Here is a 19348-nt window from a genome sequence, read left to right on the forward strand (position 1 = left end):
CAATGTAAAATGCTATGTAAAAAGTTGTGTAAGTCGCTCTGGATAAGAGCGTCTGCTAAATGCCTGTAATGTAATGCAATGTAATACAGTGAGTACTCTGGCATGAGTAGTCTTTAGGACCTTCCATGGGCAAATACACAAAGGTCACATGCTCAGATAGCGGTTGCAGATAGCGGTTGCAGCTAGCGCATGCAGTCAGCCTGCAGAGGCTGCCCACTCACAGCGTCTTGAGGCCCGTCAGGCCCCTGAACATGCGGCCCTGCAGGGACTGCAGCTTGTTCCCGGTCAGCAGCAGCTCCTGGACGGCCCCCGCCCCCTCGAAGGCCCCCTCCCGGACGTCCCGCAGCTTGTTGTTGCTCAGGTTGCTGCGGAGAGGGGACAGGAGGACCATTGCAGTACAGTAGGGCTGTTTACAGAAAGAAAGCCCCTGGAGGACTGCGGTACAGCCCGGTCAAGATTTCGATACTGTGTTTATTTCATAAAACAACCCCTCGTTCCCCTGGATACTGCCTCCCCCCCTCACCCCAGACACATGTACCGCTTTCCCAGCATGCAATGAATTACTTTTGTAATTGTGGTCAACTGTGGTTTGATAGGTTGACCTTGGTCTTCCCACAAAATATAATGTCTTAAATCAAAACAGGATACTTCAGATAAACCGAAGAATTCAAATAATAATAAAATACAAAAATGCATTTAGACAAACCAACCTTAAAAGCTGAAAATGAGGTATAATATCCGATGAAAACTACAATTACCAATCGGGACATATAGATGGAACACAGCACCTTGATAGTGTATAAAAACAGTGTTTCGCACCACAGTGTACAGTACAAATGAGATGCCTTGGTGTATAAATTTGGTGATACACTTGGCAATGTCTGATCCACCAACACCACGACGCACAACTTGATTGTGATCTGTCCTTTTGTGAAATGCAAAGGAGAAGTCCAGATGTGGCCGATTTATGTGTTTTCGAGGCAGCTAGATGGCGAGCAATTTCACGCTTAATAAATCACTGCGCCGGTTTCTCACCCGGCGAGCATTTCCACCCTCATAGCCGGCCACAAATATTGCCTGACGTTAAATCATGTGCTCCCTCTCGTTCGGATAGAATATTCCACGGCTTTCTCCCCCCCCCCCCCGGCACTGCGCCGCTCTCTGCATATGAAGTTGTCCAAATAAACCTTCTGGCTAGACATCCCGCTCTGACAGAACAATTTGGCAGCTTTTAAAGAAGGGAACGGAGGTGTGGATGCAGACATACATCTTGCGCAGGTTCGGAAGCTTCTTGAAGGTCCCCGCGGCCTCTAAGACAGAGATCTCATTGTCGTTCAGGCGCCTGGATGGAGAGAGAGAGAGAGAAAAACAAGACAGAGAAAGAGTGAGACAGAAAAAAACCGAGTGAGGAAGAGGACAGAAGATGGGATGAAGATTAATAGTAATTGAAGGACAGAAAGTCTGCCCCGAAAAAAACTGACAGGCACATTTTTCTTCCCTTCAAGAGAGCAAACATGAGGGAATTCAGCAAAAATTTCAGCCTGGCGGTGAACAATAAAACCCATTTCAACAAGAAGCAAGGCAAAACAAAAATACTTGTTTCTAGGAGAGAAACCTGGCCCGTTTTTCGCATGTTGTATACAAAAGGACCGCCATCGTTCTTTCTCGCGAGCCGCACGCTCCAGTCCCGGTGCGTTTCCGACCTGCCGCACGCTGATGGACGCGATCACTTCAAATAGAGCAGCACTCGTGATCAGAGAGGAAGAGAGAGAGAGAGAGAGGGAAGCGGAGGGGAGGGGGGGGGGGGGGGGGGGGAATTCTCAGGTGGAAAAGGTCTTGTCCCTGAAATGATGAGAGCGTGGAAACAGGTCTCCTGGGTTTCGACCTTTCCTGATTTCCCCTGACGCAGCGTGCCTTCAGAAAGCTGACCGAACGCAAAGTGCTCCCACGCAGTATTCCAGGGGACGGAAAGCTCTGGAAATAAGTGACATTAAGCCCGTGCTGGCTGTAGAAGAGGTGGCCATGATGAGGGGGGTCGGGGTGGGTAGGGGGGGAGATGCTCTGTATGAGTGATTTGAAGGGGTTACGGGGAGGGGAAGAAGGGGGGAAAACCTGACACGTCCTTTGCCGAGCTGAGAAGGGCAACATTCCGTTTCTCCAGCTACCGTCGCCCTGAGAGACGGCCGCAGCGGATGGGCCTATTAGGGAGGGAGAAGCCGGAGCCATTAGTTTGGCATCACTCAGCTGGAGGTCCGTCTGTCTGCTGCGAACACACCGCTGGCAGCCGAGCGATGGGGAGGGAGGGGGGCGGGGGGGAGGGGGGGGAGCGTAATTTGGGAGTGTATCAGCCCCAGGACGGAAAGGGTACTTAAGTGCACAGAAATGCAAAGATAAAGACCGGGAAAAACATAGCAAACTCCAATAACAACCCTGGGGACAACCATTAGTGTGACTCCACTCAGCCTACTAAGCCTCCTTTTTATTGTATCATGCAGTGATGTCACTTCCTGTGTTTCACTGTAGTCCCATATTTCTGTATTTTCTGTATTTCCCCACCAGATCCATTAAAAATAGTGTCTCTCATTCTTGCGTTTAAATCTGATGCAGACACACCACAGCTGGATAGATTTATGTGTCTAAGTACAGCAGATTACTGCACATCGATGGATAACTGGATTACCAAAGAGGGACAAATTTTACTGATAATACCCACTACAGCATTACAGTGGGATTATGAAGTACAAAAAAATGTTACAATGCTTAACCGCATGTGTGAGTATTTGTATAGGTGTGTGTGTTTGTGTGCGTGTATGTGTCTACAGTATATGTACATGTGAAGGTATGTACAGGTGTATGTGGGGCAGTGTGTGTGTGTATGTGAGCGTGTGGTGTGTGTGTATGTGCGCATGTGTGTTTGTGCACGTATGTATACACGTGTGTTTGTGTGTGTGTGTGTGTGTGTGTGTGTGCTGCACCCATGCATGTAAAGCGTGTTACTGTGTGTGTGTGTGTGCTTCATGGGTACACATAAAGCGTGTTACTGTGTGTGTGTGTGTGTGCTTCATGGGGGCACATAAAGCGTGTTGCTGTGTGTGTGTGTATGTGTATGTGTATGTGTGTGTGTGTGTGTGTGTGTGCTTCATGGGGGCACATAAAGCGTGTTACTGTGTGTGTGTGTGTGTGTGTGTGTGTGTGTGTGTGTGTGTGCGCTTCATGGGGGCACATAAAGCGTGTTCCTGTGTGTGTGTGTGTGTGTGTGTGTGTGTGTGTGTATGTGTATGTGTATGTGTGTGTGTGTGTGTGTGTGTGTGTGTGTGTGTGTATGTGTATGTGTATGTGTGTGTGTGTGTGTGTGTGTGTGTGTGTGCTGCATGGGGGCACATAAAGCGTGTTGCTGTGTGCGAGGCGGGCTCTTACAGGTCGGTGGTGTGCTCGGGCAGGTGGGCCGGGATTCGGCTGAGTTTGAGGTTGGAGCAGTCCACCACCGTCCCCTCACAGCGGCAGCGCTCCGGGCACACCAGGTCCTGGAAGCACTCCCCGCTCAGACGGCTGCGGTAGTCCTCCGTGCCTGAGGGGGGCAGGAGGGAGCTCAGCGTCAGGGCAGAGTGACTGACGCTTTCATAACACACTCACTAACCGAGCACAATGCAAATACACACTTATATGCTAACCTGCACAAAACTACACACGCCCGCACATGCGTAAATATACACACACCCACACGGGTGCAAATACACATACACACACACACCCACACATGCGCAAATACACACACACACATGCACGCACACACACCCACACAAATATACACACACCCACACATGCGAAAATGCACACACACACATGCACGCACACACACACACACAGACACGCAAATATACACACATCCACACATGCGCAAATATACACACGCACATGCGTAAATATACACACACACGCACACGCACACACACGCCCACATGCCAGATTCTCTGTGTTGACCAAATGGGACACAATACAGGCAACTTGTACTAACATCAGTTTTATTCTCTGCTTTGATCTCTTCTCTGAAGTAAAAACAATCTGTTGAAACCCGAAGTCAGGGTCTCGGGGGTCCGAAGCGGGGAAGTGTTCTGACATAAAACTACAGGCTGTTTCTTCATACCGCGGAGCGCTGGCAGGTTTTGATCGGCCTGGTTCCCATAACGTCCCCCCAACTGCCTATATTTCATCACCGCTTCACCCAACCAGGAGCCGGTCTGGCGCGCCCACAAGCGGGCCGCGCCACGAGCCGCGTTGCCACGGGAGCGTCCGACATCCGCGACACCAAACAGCGGGCAACACCGAAAGCAGAAAAAAGTGACACTCTTCACGTTGAGGAAAAAAAATTAAAAAAAGCAACCCTTTGTTAAATTTGAGCGGCAGTTGAAAAACAAAAACAAAACAAAACCAAAAAAAAAAAAAACGTATTCAATTATTGGCTTACCACTGGAGAGAAGACCCCCAGCGCTATCCCAGAATGCCATGCTGCGTGCGAGTGTCCAGCGGTCACTGGTGCTTGACGGAACCATGTGAGGCGAGTGTAGGCGGCGGCACATGGTTAGATCAAGCACAAGAGACAGCTGCACCAGAGGCGGAGTGGAGGCAGAGTGAGGGCGAGAGGAGCAGCCAAAAAACAGAGCAGCCAGGAAGCCGGGTGCGGGCTGGCCCGGGGGGCGGGGCCTGGAGGGGGGGCGGGGCGCACTTGCAGGAAACCCCTCCCCCATGCACACCAGAGGCCCTGCGCACAGACCCACCCACCTACCCACCCCTCACCCCAGTACAGACAGCCTTAGGAAAAATAAAGGTCCCTATCCAGCCATACCCACTGAGATAATATCACACATTAAGAGGAGAAACGGTGGAGCGCGCACGCACACACACACACACACACACACACACACACACAAACACTCACACTCACACTCACACGCACACACAAACACATACGCACACACACACACACACACACTCTCACAGCAGAATATTGACACCTCTGCTGTACTGGTTATTGTGTTTCTATACTGAATCGGGCCAGGCTGTAATCAGGAAACCCAAGGTTAATATCAAAGAAAGCAGTGGCAGTACACCAGTGCTCCCAAGCAAAGCTCCCAAAGACCACTTCCTTCCTGCCAAACACAGGGAGTCGGCTGTGTGCGAGTACAAGGAGCTCAGTGTGAGGTTTAGATAATCACATCCCATATGCTGTCTTCAACTGAGTCTCAGCTGACAGGGGTGCTGCCACCACCCTCACACTGTGACAACGGTACCCTCGACTGTGACCACAGTACCCTCGACTGTGAGCATCCTCAGACTGTGACCATCGTACCCTCGACTGTGAGCATCCTCAGACTGTGACCAACGTACCCTCAGACTGTGACCAGTGACAGTCTGTGATCAGCCTCAGACTGTGACCAGCGACAGTCTGTGATCAGCCTCAGACTGTGACCAGCGACAGTCTGTGATCAGCCTCAGACTGTGACCACCGTACCCTCAGACTGTGAGCATCCTTAGACTGTGACCAGCGACAGTCTGTGAGCATCCTCAGACTGTGACCACCATACCCTCAGACTGTGACCACCCACAGACTGTGAGCGTTCTCTCAACCTCGGGCACTTATAACCACTTACTTTTTTCAGTCAGCCATATGATATGACATGTAAGAAATTTAAAACCGAAAACAGACAGGCGAGACAGGGCAGAAAGCGGGCTCTGTCAGGAACACTTCTGGGAAACGCTACAGAGGAGCGATAATGCAGCACCGTGAGGGAGGAGAGTTACAGTGACGTGGAGCCATTTTGATGTCATTAAGCAGTAGATCAGATTCTCCATGGGCCCCAAGCTGTCAGAACAGCTAAGAACTGACCTTGTAAAGACAAGTAATATCTGCACTGTGCCGCTGTGCCACTGCCTCAGAGCAGTCATGTAGACTTTCTGTGAGAACATAAGGGCATTTGTTTGTTTTCTGTATAATGTGTGTGTGCGTGTGCGTGTGCGTGTGTGTGTGTGTGTGCATGTGTGTATGCGCCTGCATGTGTGAGTATGTGTATGTGTGTGCCTGCGTGTGTGTATGTTCGTGTTGTGTGTGTGTGTGTGTGTGTGTGTATGTGTGTGTATGTGTGCGTGTGTGTGTGTGTCTGTGCATGTGTGTGCGCCTGCATGTGTGAGTATGTATGTGTGTGCCTGCGTGTGTGTATGTTCGTGTTGTGTGTGTGTATGTGCGTGTGTGTGTGTGCGTATATGTGTGTGCCTGCGTGTGTGTGTGTGTGTGTATGTGCGTGTTGTGTGTGTATGTGCGTGTGTGTGTGTGCGTATATGTGTGTGCCTGCGTGTGTGTGTGTGTGTGTGTGTATGTGCGTGTGTGTGTGTGCGTATATGTGTGTGCCTGCGTGTGTGTGTGTGTGTGTGTGTATGTGCGTGTGTGTGTGTGTGTGGGTGTGCGTGGGCTAAGGTTATATTAAGCAGCAGCAGAAGACAGTACCTGTGCAGCGGAACTTCTTGCCCTTGACCTGGCTGATGCGCTTGTTGGCCAGACGGCGTGGGTGGCTGCAGCGGGCTCCGCTGGTCTCGATGGGGTTGTCAAACAGGTAGTCGGCCAGCCACTTCAGATGGCAGTCACACATGAAGGGGTTTTGGGCCAGGTGCCTGTCCAAGTCAAACAAATGAGAAAATCAGGCTCGCATCTTACACCTCATCTCGCTTTCAGACGCTGCTTCCGGCCGGGCAATGAAACTGTGTGAATGAACAGACGATAAAAAGAGACGGTATAGCAGCTGCTACGGGGCAACATTAAGCAGTGAAGGCATTGCACTTGTAGCTTAGCATATCTTAGCAGCTTAGTGTCAGGACTCTGTAATTTCCTCTTACACTCTGCAGTGTGCAAAACCAAGACAGAAAACACAGGACCTGTCAGGCTCTGTCCCCTGTGACGATGCGTCAGTCAGACTGCGGTCTATGGCGTGTGCACGTGTGTGTGCGCGTGTGTGTGTGTGTGCGTGTGTGTGTGTGTGCGCGTGTGTGTGCGTGAGTGTTATTTTTAGGGCCACGCTTCCTCTTTGAGCGGACCCTCTCGTGGTGGGGCGGGGCGGTGCTCACAGGGTTTTGATGGAGCGCAGGGGGGCGAAGAGGCCCTTGCTGATGGTCTGCAGCTTGTTGTCGTACAGAGAGAGCAGGTTGAGGTTCTGCAGGTCCTGGAAGGTGTTCACTCTCAGGCAGTTGATTTTGTTGGCGTTCAGCAGCCTGGGAGGCGAGGGGGAGAGTGGAGAACAGACCGGCTCACTCTACAGCACATGAACGCCGCTCTCTGAACACAGAGAGCGCACCGACACAATGAACACAGCACAGTGTGAAACAAAGCAGAAACGCAGCTAACACAGCCCAGTTTAACAACATATAAACAGAGCACAGTCAGGACACTGCACACAGACACAGCTCACACAATACAGTGTGGCGGATAACACAAACACAGCACAGGCTACACTGGGACAGACTACATACACAGTGTACACAGTGTGAAAGAAAGCCTACGCAACACAGTGCAATCAGAAGTACACAAACAGCACTCAATGCAACAGTCTGTAAGCTGGCTCAGTTACACAGCTCACACAACGCAATGCAACTTAGGTACATAGTCTGCATAGTGCGTTGCGCTGGATAATAGCATCAGCTAAATGGCAGTAATGTCATGTAATGTACGCAACACATTACAGAAATCATGAAAACGCGGTGTACAAAACACGGAGCGACAGAAAGCACACGAACAGCTCACACAACACAGAACATGAAATAGGCACACAGACACAAACAGCTCACGCAGACAAGCTGACAAAACAGCGACAGACAGGAGAGACACAGCTAACGCTGCACAGAAAGAGCGAAAGTGCAGGGTTATGGTCAGAGAACTCAATTTTACACTATGTTTCCCCATCTTCACCTCTTCCTGGGATGTAAGGGCACCCTGAGAGAGTGGTACAGGGGTGATAGTGCTATTTCTGCCGACTCCTCGCTCCTTTCCCCCCATAATCCCCAGCGCGTCCCCCCTTCGACCCGCCTAACAACTGGCCGGCGTTAATTAATTATTACTCATACTAATAAGGGATTGTGGCAGAGTAAAACCCATGCATCGTTAGGCTGCTCACAAGGAGAACTAATTAGGACCAGAGATAAAAAAAATAAAATAAATCCAGACAAAAACAATAGAGCGTTTTTTTCCTGTCCTGCGTGCGGAGCGGCTTTAGAATCGGGGGCGGAGGCTCTTCTCGCTCGGAGGCTAAGCTCATTAGCGAGCTCTGGGGCGAGCTTTAATTACGAAAAAACACGCAACTTGAATCATTACGCAGCTGACAAGACAAACAGCGGAAAACTCTGAACCGTTCTACGGCCAAGGTGATGCGCCAGTCTCAACCTTGATAACCTGCTGACGCGCACCTACTTTACCTCCTCCAACAATCTCCTGTGATGTGCTAGTCACCGTCGGAACAGAAGATCGCAGTTCCTCCGTCTTACGGAATCATTAAAAGACCACGGCGCAAACAGCGCCATTAAAAAAGAGCAAATCTCCTCAAATTAGACCATTAAATACGACCATTATGTTTGAGCAATGTTTCCGTGTCCGCATCGATATAACTAGGTGTGAGAGATATGCTTCGCAATCAGGTCCAATTTAAATGCTAATGATGTTGCGGGAGCTGCCCCGGCGGAGGAGGGAAATAAAGGCGATGCTTCACTCTGCGTACCGCACGGAGCCCAAATGGCTCATTTCAGAGCCTCTGAAAGGCTTCGGCTGCGACGCGCGCGTCTCCTGTTGCGCTCGGTTTCCTTTTACGAGGGGGGAAAGGAGGAAACCGCGCCGCTGCCCCGCCGCCGAGCTCGGATTACAGGGGGGGATGGCACAGCGGCGTGTCACACCGCACGAAAATGCACGCGCTCATGCACAGATGCAGGCAAATTGGGCATGCACACGCACACACACACAGAAAATATGTGCAGTGAAGGTATCAGCTGCACAGACATACTTTCTTGTCCTCAAACACCTCTTGGTAATCGCAAAGGGATCTGTTGCCCGGTAGCATTCAGTGATCTTGCTACTACACACCTATGATTCACAACATTCCAGTGACACGTCACGTCATGACAGAGCAATCACAACATAGTTCACCAGCTGGGACTTCTGCTGCTGTTTCACTCACCTAATAAACCATCCATCCTTCCATCCATTCATCCATTCATCCATCCATCCATCCATCCATCCATTCATCCATCCATCCATCCATCCATCCATCATCCATCAATCAATCAATCAATCAATCAATCCAGCAATCAATCACACAAACAAACAATCAATCAATCAATTATGTATTTGCTGTAGTCTGCTTTTACAATCAGTATATAATATGCAGTGCTTATTGTTTTCAAGGAATCAGACACCCATAGTCAACTGGGAACATTGTAACTGTTCTATTTGTACTTTCTGAGCCCAGAAACCTGTGTACTGGGGTCAGCCCCTCCCCCGCACAAGCACCAGAAGCCAGTATGGGACTTACAGCAGCTGCAGGGACACTAGACCGTCAAACAGGCCCTTGGGAATCTCAGCGATTTTATTCCCATAGAGGACCCTGCAGGGACACAGACAAACACAGGCAAACCCCACATTATACATCTGCTCCTCTTCTCATCGAACATACGTGTGTGTGTGTGTGTGTGTGTGTGTGTGTGCGTGTGTGTGTGAGCATGTGTGTGTGTGTGTGTGTCTGTGTGTGTTTGTGTGTGTGTGTGTGTGTGTGTGTGTGCTTGTGTGTGTGAGCATGTGTGTGTGTGTGTGTGTCTGTGTGTGTTTGTGTGTGTGTGTGCGTGTGTGTGTGAGCATGTGTGTGTGCGTGTGTGTGTGTCTGTGTGTGTTTGTGTGTGTGTGTGTGTGCGTGTGTGTGTCTGTGTGTGTGTGTGTGCGTGTCTGCGTGTGTGTGTGTGCGTGTGTGTGAGCATGTGTGTGTGTGTGTGTCTGTGTGCGTGTGCGTGTCAGTGCATGCAAGATCATACTTTTCGGTTGTGTGAGCCAACATCCAGCTGGCAACTTCCTGCTTATCAAACATTGTGAAAAGGTGTGACTGTTTTCCCACTGAAGCAGGTCTTCAATCAATCAATTTCCCCTGCACAAATGGCTGAGAATTTCCAACCGACTTCAATTTATATCAGTGCCTGTTATTGAAAGGCGACAAGATGGATTAATCCATGTTTGTCTTTGGAGGGCAGATTAACACACACAATCCTTTGTGCCTGACACGCCTTTGTCACATCCCAGGGTGATGTATATATATATATGAAATCTCTCTTGTGTTCACGCTGCCAGTGATGTCAGCTTACACAGACGCTAAACCACGGTTATTTGTACGCTGTCACGCCGCCGCGTTCTCCTCTAATTTACTTTCCGCAGCAACACCTGCCTGCCACTGTGAAGCCAACCCGTTTTTGCACTGCGGCTCTGTCCCTGTTCCAGTTGCCACGGGCACCATCCTTCTGCACTGACTTTCACCCTGAACTATGATTTCACTCCTACGAAGTGCGCACACCCTCTCTCTTTCTCTCCTGCGTATGCGCGCACGTGTGTATGTGCGTGTGCATGCATTTGCGTAAATGTCAATGTACCTGTGGGGTACGTGTGTGTGTGTGTGTGTGTGTGTGTGTTTGTGTATGCGCGTGTGTGTGCGGCGGCAGAACTCACAGAGAGGTAAGGGATCTCAGGCCGCTGAAGGCGTCGGCCGCGATGTCGGAAATCTGATTCTTGCTCAGGTCTCTGGAAGACAACGGGAGAGGAATACAGTTCATTTCCAACAACAGATTGAATAAAGGCTCCACAGAGGTGAGGGAGAAGTGGCTTTAGCTACTGCTTCCATCTTAATTTCCCCGCCACCGTGACGATGCTCTGAAAACCAGCTGGCTGGCCTGTCTGTGAAACCCAGAGTGAAATCTTGGGGGAGACTGTGAGCAGCAGGAGTGGCTAACTGCTGCCTATTAAAGTCATTTACAGTGTGTAGCAACTGGACCAGCTAATCACACAGAGTAAAAGTTTAGCCCTTGCGGGTGAGTGTGTGTGATAAGTGTGATACTTGTGTGTGTGAGAGAGGGAGAAAGATGTCTCCTTTACTGTCTATACTATATTTACTTTATGTTTTGTAGAGGAAAAATATTTTTTAAATTGAACTTATCATGTCAAAAGCAAATCGTTAATGTTTGGTTCTGTACAGCTTTGCCCATATACATAAATGCCATGCCAAAGGGAGAATTTCTGAATTTGAAAGAGAGAGGAAGAGAGCTATTGCTTGTGCACGTGAGACACACTCACATTCTCTTCAGCTTCTTGTATGGGGAGAAGGCTCCGGCAGAGATGCTCTTGATCAGGTTTTGCTCCAGTCGGCTGCGGGGAGAGAGAAGGACACCGGTTCATTCACTACGGCCACGCCTCCTGCTGTCCATCACACTTACTGCACCAATGAACAGCTTCTCAGTGCAGGTGGGCGGGTAGCGTTTACCGCAGACAGAGCCCGCCTTTTTTTTATTTCAGTGTGTCCTTGTGCCTGTAAGTGAGTAACCTCCAGCTGAGGTGCTTCTGTGGAGCTGTTCCCACTCGTGTGATGTGGAATTTGCTTTCCCCAGCACACAGGACAGGCTGGGGGGGGGGGGGGGGGGGGGGGGTGGAGGTGCGGGGGGAGGGTGGAGGTGTGGGGCTGTGACAGATTGGCCTCTCTGGGGCCATTCCTGCTTAGGTCAGAGCCACGGGAAATTGACTCCTATCAATCTCTCAGTCCCAGGATGGGGCAGAAGTGTGTGTGTGTGTGTGTGTGTGTGTGTGTGTGTGTGTGCGTGTGTGTGAGAGAGTGAGTGTTTGCATCTGTCTGAGTGTGTGCATGTGGGTTGTGTGCATGCATTTGTGTTTGTGTGTGTGTGAGAGAGAGTTCACTGTGTGAGTGTGTATCTCTGTTTGTGTGCTAATATACAGCAAGTTTGTGTGTGCTTGTGTGTAAATAAATATATGTGTGTAAATCTAAGTGCATGTGTGTATGTATGTGCATGTTTTTTGCACATATTGCTGGGGTGTGTGTAGGTGCATGTGTGTGTGTGTTCATGACTGCATGTGTCTGTGTGTGTGTGTATAGGTGAATGGTCAGTGCCCTGTGGTGTGATGGGAGGGGCTCTAGGGGGAGATTGACAGCGTGAGGGACGGTAGGAGGGAGTGGTGCCTCCAGCATGCGCAGCGATGCAAGGCCGCACACTGCTGCTGCGGATGGGGTGTGGGGGGGGGTGTGGGGGGGGGGGGGGTAATCCGTCTCTGTGAGTGATGGTGCAGCTCTGACACCCCCCTTCCCATCCCTTTCCGCAGCGCTGTCCCATCACACCGCCGCTACGCACCGTCCGGCCTGCGGGATGGGCGGGGCTCCATGAGGGGGCCAGCGAGGGGCGGGCGTGTGGTGAGAGAGTCACCAGGTGTGGTGGGGAGATGGAGGGAGGACGTGAGAGAGAAGCTATGGCATACATTCAGGGATTCTATTCAAAAGCGGTCCATTTAAGTAGGATTTTGGCCAGTCTCTTCATATGAAACAATCCCGATCTGGCAAGCAAATGTAAAGAAAATGAAAATGTCCCCAGCGAAGCCTGGACAATCTGTCATTAATTTAACTCAATTTGCTTTTGGATGTAGGCAAGAAGCGGGGGAGTAATGTGTCCAGCATAACGTATCGTTTTTTCCTTGGGCAAAGGTCACAGACTATTGAAATTATGACAACAAGGAAAAACAGAGCATATCAGAACAATTACCAGCCTGTCCTACAACACAAACAGGAATGCTAGCGATCAATATGCATATCAAATACCCTGACTGAGAAGATATGGAAATGCTCCAAAAGAGACAAAAAAAACACAGGAAATCCAATCAATGCACGGCATAAAGCAATAAACCCAAAACACATGACCTCAGACAAGTCGTTTGGATTTGGTAAATGCCCGCTGCATTCCAAAAACATCTTCATTTATCAATTTCACATTTACCCTCGACGATTCTGGACAGGGGAGTTAGCTATGGACCGCAAAGCAGGCCCGTCAAACAAAACAGGTTCAAAACAACACAGACGAAACACAGCGAAGCCAACTCCAGGTAAGCCGCCAACCTGCGTATCTGAAGGAGATGAGGGCGAACGCGCCCTGCAGCAGCCGCAGGCGCCCCATTGGCTAATGGAAACGGCCGGCTCGGATTGATTGGATGGATCTCCCCCCTCAGCGGGCAGCTCAGAGTAAGAGCTTAATTGTCTTTGAGCGCGGCGGCGAAGGCGGCCGGTTGCCAGCGGCGCGAGCGCTCACGCTGTGAGCGATGATGCCGCGATCTCGGCCGCTAATGAGGTCTGTGACATGACTGGAGGAAAAGTGAAGCCATTACCGGGACAAAACGAGCCCAGCCAATCGCCGCGCCGTCAGCAGCTAATCACGCACAGGATCTGGCTGGACCGGTATCGAGCGCTGAGACGACGCTGACAGACGGCTAAAATCTCTGGCGTGGGCCGGGGGGAGGGGCGTGAGAGGGCGTGGTTTGGCGGGACGGGCGTGAGTGGGCGTGGCTGGGCGGGCGGGGGCGCTCACATTTCCACGATGCCCTCCGGCAGGTTGGCGGGGATCTCGGTCAGGCCCTTCCTCCGGCAGTCGATGATGTTGTTGTTGCAGGTGCACGTGGCCGGACACACGGAGGCCTGGGGGGCGCAGGTACGAGGCTCCGTCTGGGCGGGGCCTGGGAGAGGGAGGGAGAGAGCGGAGCGGGGAGAAAAGGGGAGAGAAAGAGGGAGAGGACGAGAGTGAGTTAGAAAAGGAACGATGGAAGAAGAAAGAAGAGTGGAAGAAAGCAGGAGAGAGAGGGTGACAAGAAGAAGGAAAGATAAAGAGAGAGGGGGGAACGGAGAGGGGAATGGAGGGGGAGAGATAGAGGGAGAGGACAAGAGTGAGTTAGAAAAGGAACGAAGGAAAAAGAAAGAAGAGTGGAAGACAGCAGGAGAGAGAGGGTGAGAAGAAGAAGGAAAGATAAAGAGAGGGGGGAACAGAGAGGGGAATGGAGGGGGAGAGATAGAGGGAGAGGAGTACAGGTGGAAACAAGCAGGAACGAAAGAGTGAAAGAAGAGAACGCAAGCAAGAGATAGAGGGGGGTAAAGGAGAGAAGCTGGAGAAGGAACAATATACTATCTTCTCTAAGCAAGCATATCCCCCAAAAAAGAAAATAAATCTAAATATTATTGAAGGAGTTTCTGGTTTGGTAAAAACACCACACAGGACAGATGTTCTGGAAGGACGGCCAGGATACGGACATCCCTGAGTTCATAAGACGGAAGGAGCAGGCGGCTAACAGAAATATACACAAGAGGCACAAAAAATCATTCCCACACGCAGATAACGCAGGCCTCTCTCAAGGTCACTCCGTGCCATTTCCGGAGCCTTCCGAGACCAGGAGCGCCACGAGTCAATAAGGAACATCGATACGGTGTGCACAGCGATGTCCTCTCGTGCGTTTACTCCACCGAAGCTTGTACCCCTCCAAGTCCTTCTCCTTATCTGCACGTCAAATAATCTACAGGAGACCGCAACGCGGGAGCCGAGCTCTCGCTGGAAAAGAACGCGCTGCACGCGTGCCGTATACCGTTAGCACGATAGCACGATAGCACTGACGAGCCAAACGCATAGCCGCGATGGCACAGGCCCAATTCAATTTTCATTCGTGAATGATAACTTTTCTAACATTTCTTTATACCAGTCTGCAGTATAGGGCAATAATCAGCACCAAGGTGTTTCTTTGGTATGGTTCCGTGCTTCCTTTTCCAAATAACACCGGGCATTTTAAAGGGGGTGCCTGAGGCCCGGCAGCAGCAGGGGATGGGGGGGGGGGAGAGGGGGGGCTACCGGGGGGTGGAACGGGGGGATTAAATGAAGGTTGAACATAAATGCATTCATTATGTTCATCTGGGAGTAAATTAAAAACGGGAAACGAAAAAAAGTCGTGAAACTAAGCTCTGGATTTAAAATGGTGCACTACCCGAGCAATTAGCCTTCAAATAAATTAAATGAATGCTACCATAAAATTCTCATAAGAAGAGATACACATACTTACTGTAATGCACAAAACTATTTAAGTGTATCTGGATGAACACAGAGTAAACAAGCAGAGCCAACCATGTACAAACGCAGCAATAAAATGCTTTTATAGCCCTGAAATGAAATGACAAAATAAAAAATAAAAAATGTTCTACATGTCAAGCTTGCTCCTCTACTTATCCGAACACAGAACCGCCCGCTCTCCTCCCGTGAGCGACCTGCGGTCCCCGGTGCGAGGCGGCCGTACCTGTGCAGATGAAATCCTTCTTCTGGACGTCGGGGACGTTGAGGCCCCTCATGTTGGCGGGGGCCATGCACTGGGTGAAGGGGGCCAGGCCGCGCCTCTGCCGCAGCCAGTCCGACAGCCAGGACAGGTGGCAGTCGCAGTGCAGGTTGTTGGAGTGCAGACGCCTGCGGGGGGGGGGGAGTGCAGAGTTTACGCCTCAGCTGCGCAGACGGAGGTCACGGCTCGCCCAATCAGGACCCCGGCTGCGCAGACACAGGTCCAGGCTGGACAAGCAGGAACCGGCTGCGCAGACGCAGGTCCAGGCTGGACAAGCAGGACCCGGCTGCGCAGACGCAGGTCCAGGCTGGACAAGCAGGACCCGGCTGCGCAGACGTATGCCATCGAGGGCATACTTGTACTGAAGCAGACTACAGTCGAGAAGCGGCAGGCACGATCCACTTGGAAAGCAAGCCAATGAGCTAATAAAAAACAGACCATTCCGAAAAGCGGCACAACACAACTGCGCATCGTTTCGGGGACCTGTAAACGTTCGCGAAAGCCGCCTTTTCATTAACAGGTGGTCGTAAATAAGGAGAGAGGGGCAGGAAGTCCGCGGGACTCTGAAGCCCAGACCGGCTTTCCCGGCCAACACCTTCACTTCCTCAAGGTCTTGAGACCCGTGGACCCTCTCCCGGCACGGACGCGCGGATAAATCACTCCCTCTCTCAAGACTGCTTAACCGACAAGGGACGAGTTAAGGAAGAGATTAGGGAGGGGGGAGGGGGAAAAAATCACATCAGCAGATGAAAAAAGGCACTGTACCCTTTTCAAAGTCCGTAAATTAAATTTCTGGCAAATCCTGTTAGGGACAGAAATCGCTCGGCGAAGATAACAGCGGGCCTGTGGCTTTAGTGGAGCCTTCCCCATTATAAATCCAGTTTATAGCTTCCCGTTGTTCCGGATTAATTACAGCAGAGTGGGATTAGAGCGAAGGAGAAGGGGAAGGAGGGCGAACGCAGCCACCCACACCGACGGCTCGGGGCGCGGCCTGCGTCCTGTGTCCTCAACCCGCCACCCCCCCCCACCCACCCCACCCACCCCCGCACCAGGAGAGGAGTATCAGTACACCCCCCCCCCAGCCCCACTGGACTGACACACGTCCGCGGATGACTGCTCCACACGCAGCTGGAGTCGTCTCTACACTTTTTATTTAGCTGACTTATTGAATGGTAGGCAGCATGGGGCGATATCATTCCATCTAATTGAATGGCTGCTGCAACAAGATAGCAAGGAGAGGAGGATGTGTCCGGGGATGGGGAGGGGGGGGGGGGGTGGCAGGGGAGTGGGGAGGTAAACAGAACTATTTCATCAGGCCCTATACCCCCGCTCCCCCCCTCCCCCACTACCAAAAAAACTCCTCCACCCCTCTGCTAAATGGATTACAGACATCTCTAAACATTTGATTTAATAAGTTGTTTTTACGAGCAGCAAATTCAATACAGAGATCTCATGGATATTAGAGCCAGACAATTCAATACAAAAGAACTGGGGAGCCAGGGGGAGCCGGGGGGAGCCTCGTCTTGGATAATTCAATCCCGCCCGGGGGAGCGGGGTAGAGGGGGTGCGGGGGGGGCGGGGGGGGGACAGCCAGCCACGGTCGAGCGTCAGCAAATTCAATCCTGCAACGGGGGCGGAGCCAGGCAGGACCGGCGGGCGGGGGGGGCGGGTCTGCGCCCAGCTGAATGATGGGAAATCATCAAGGCTACAGCCACGGAGATGGGTCCCAGTCAAGCAGGGAATGAGCCCCCCCACCCCCCAAACCTCAAACCCCCCTAACCCCTTCCCCCCAAATAAGCACTGCGTGAGGGCCAAAAAAACTCGAGGGTAGGCGACACGGGGCCCGAAGAGATCCGGAGGCCATCTTCTCCGGCCCCCGCCACAGTGAACCCGGCTGACTCAACACAGGGCGTGGCTCTCTGTCCAAAGGCCCAGGAGAGATGAGAGACTACAGCTCACCCCCCCCCACCCCTCTTATTTTACACATCCCCCCAGAACAAAACATCCAGAAACTGCAGACCACATATTATTAACAACCGAACCGCCACAGATCCACGGTTAATACTGGGGGTGCGCCGCAGCTGGGACACATTCAGGGGGGGCCGGGGCCTGGTGTGTAATTACTCGCATTGATTGTGGTTGTACTCCTCACAGAGTAAACGCACTGCAGTGACACGGCCTTGCTCTTGGAATATCTTGTGGGTTTTATAGCCGGGGCTGCGTCCAACGCCCGGACTCCCAGTCTCCTTCCAGGACCCCTGCGGACAGGCACGCCATCGCTAGGGTTACTGCTATCAATTGGGGGCGGGAAGGGGGGGGGGGGACTATGGTATGTTTGCGTGTGCGTTTGGCCTGTGAGGAACCCAGCAGGGTCATTATGAGCGGTTGGAGAAAATGGACCCTGCCACAAATATACATCTCAGCTAAGAGGCAGCGGGGACGGGGGACGGGGGGCGGGGGGGTGGGGTGTGGGGGCGTCTGGCGACGGTCTCCCGCCGTGGTGCGAGGCCTGCCGGGGGGAGCCGACCGCGCGATGCGCGAACGCGAGGGCGCCTGTCCGGGGAGCGAGCGGCGGGGGTACTCACAGCGTCCGCAGCTTGGGCATGTGGTTGAAGCTGGAGAGCGGGATGAGGCTGATGTTGTTGTTGTTGAGCGTGCTGAAAGAGAGAGAGAGAGAGAAAAAAAAAAGGAGAGACAGAAAGAGAGAAGCACGTTACAAACGGGAAAACGGCCGCGGCGCTGATCTCGCGGTTGGGAGGGCAGCCCGAGCAGCCTGGATAGATTAGGACGCCGCTGATCGTCAGGACGCGATCACAGTGGCTCTGCTTGGAAATGTTTGCCCGTACCACACAGAACCCAGCCAGCAGAAGCCCAAATCTGGACGTCTGGAGCGGAGGAAATCAAAGTGGAGAGATGCTCTGATACAAACAGACGAGGTGGAAACCCGGCTACAGCTGTTTGAAGAGTGAAGGTTTTCTAGCCGGCTAGGACGTAGCCAGGCTACATCCAGGGGAAAACCTGAGCGCTATCGGGGCTAATCTGGGTTAACCTGGTCCGTTTATGTCCAAACATCTCTCGACCTAGATCTGCACCCCTCCAGACGTCTCGATTTGGGCGTTTGCTCACTGGGAAGGGCGGCTCAGTGTTCACCGCGTACGGAGCCGGGCGAATAGCCCCCTTCCGAAAGCGGTCGCCCAGCAACGCCCTCCTCCTGGCGAATGAGGCGAGCCCGAGCCGGAGGAAGGGTGAGAGGTGAGTCCGTCTCCCCCGGGTCCCCCCCGCGTGCCGTCGGCTCCTCATCGGGGGCGCGGGCGGCGCGGCACGTAGCGCGAGCGGCGCGTGCCCACGAGGGCGTGTAATTGGCTCCAGCGATACGACATCATCCGCAGCGCGCCGCCGCCACCGTAATTGCGGCAGTTGGTAGACGGCGGCAGTCGTCCCCCTCGCCCGGCGACCAGCGGCGGCTCTGATTAGCACTGCTTAGCGCAAACTTAATCTCATAATCTAGCCCCCCGCCAACCCCGCCAACCCCGCCCACCCACGCTCCCCCTGGAAAGGCTGTGCGCGCTAGTCATCCCTCAAGTTCAGGGCTCCTGTCAGAGGAACCTGCTGAACGCTGTTGGTCTGTGGTAGCTCGGTTCACAGCCTTATTTTGGGGTGTGTCAGTGCTCACAGTGGAGGGTTTAGGGGGTCCTCAGACACGCTCATGCATATTTAATGAGGGGGCGGATGCCTGGGTCACTGCAGGGGGTGGGGCAGGGGGGTTCTGTCATGCTGCCGGCCCGGTCACGGGTCTGATCGTTTATGATATAGCGACTGGGCTCACACAAATCCCTAAAAGAGGGCGTGAGATTGACAGTCAGCTCCTGTGATGGACAGGACAGCCCCCCCCCCCGACACACCTCTTAAGAGACGTGCCACTCAGAACTG

General features: G+C 52.3%; 1 protein-coding gene across 1 annotated transcript in view; it reads right to left on the reverse strand.

Moving 5' to 3' along the window:
• The window catches only part of slit3 (slit homolog 3 (Drosophila)), a 160990-nt gene that overhangs the window by 33174 nt on the left and 108468 nt on the right, over positions 1 to 19348 (reverse strand). The window contains exons 7-17 of the mRNA XM_035407493.1: positions 18004 to 18075; positions 15383 to 15546; positions 13642 to 13786; positions 11357 to 11428; positions 10736 to 10807; positions 9561 to 9632; positions 7114 to 7257; positions 6500 to 6663; positions 3418 to 3568; positions 1268 to 1342; positions 222 to 365 (exon numbers count right to left, since the gene is read on the reverse strand). Coding sequence (XP_035263384.1) covers positions 222 to 365; positions 1268 to 1342; positions 3418 to 3568; positions 6500 to 6663; positions 7114 to 7257; positions 9561 to 9632; positions 10736 to 10807; positions 11357 to 11428; positions 13642 to 13786; positions 15383 to 15546; positions 18004 to 18075 — 1275 coding nt within the window. The remainder of the gene's footprint in view (positions 1 to 221; positions 366 to 1267; positions 1343 to 3417; positions 3569 to 6499; positions 6664 to 7113; positions 7258 to 9560; positions 9633 to 10735; positions 10808 to 11356; positions 11429 to 13641; positions 13787 to 15382; positions 15547 to 18003; positions 18076 to 19348) is intronic.

Source organism: Anguilla anguilla, chromosome 3 (genome assembly GCF_013347855.1).
Source record: "Anguilla anguilla isolate fAngAng1 chromosome 3, fAngAng1.pri, whole genome shotgun sequence".
Taxonomy (NCBI): domain Eukaryota; kingdom Metazoa; phylum Chordata; class Actinopteri; order Anguilliformes; family Anguillidae; genus Anguilla; species Anguilla anguilla.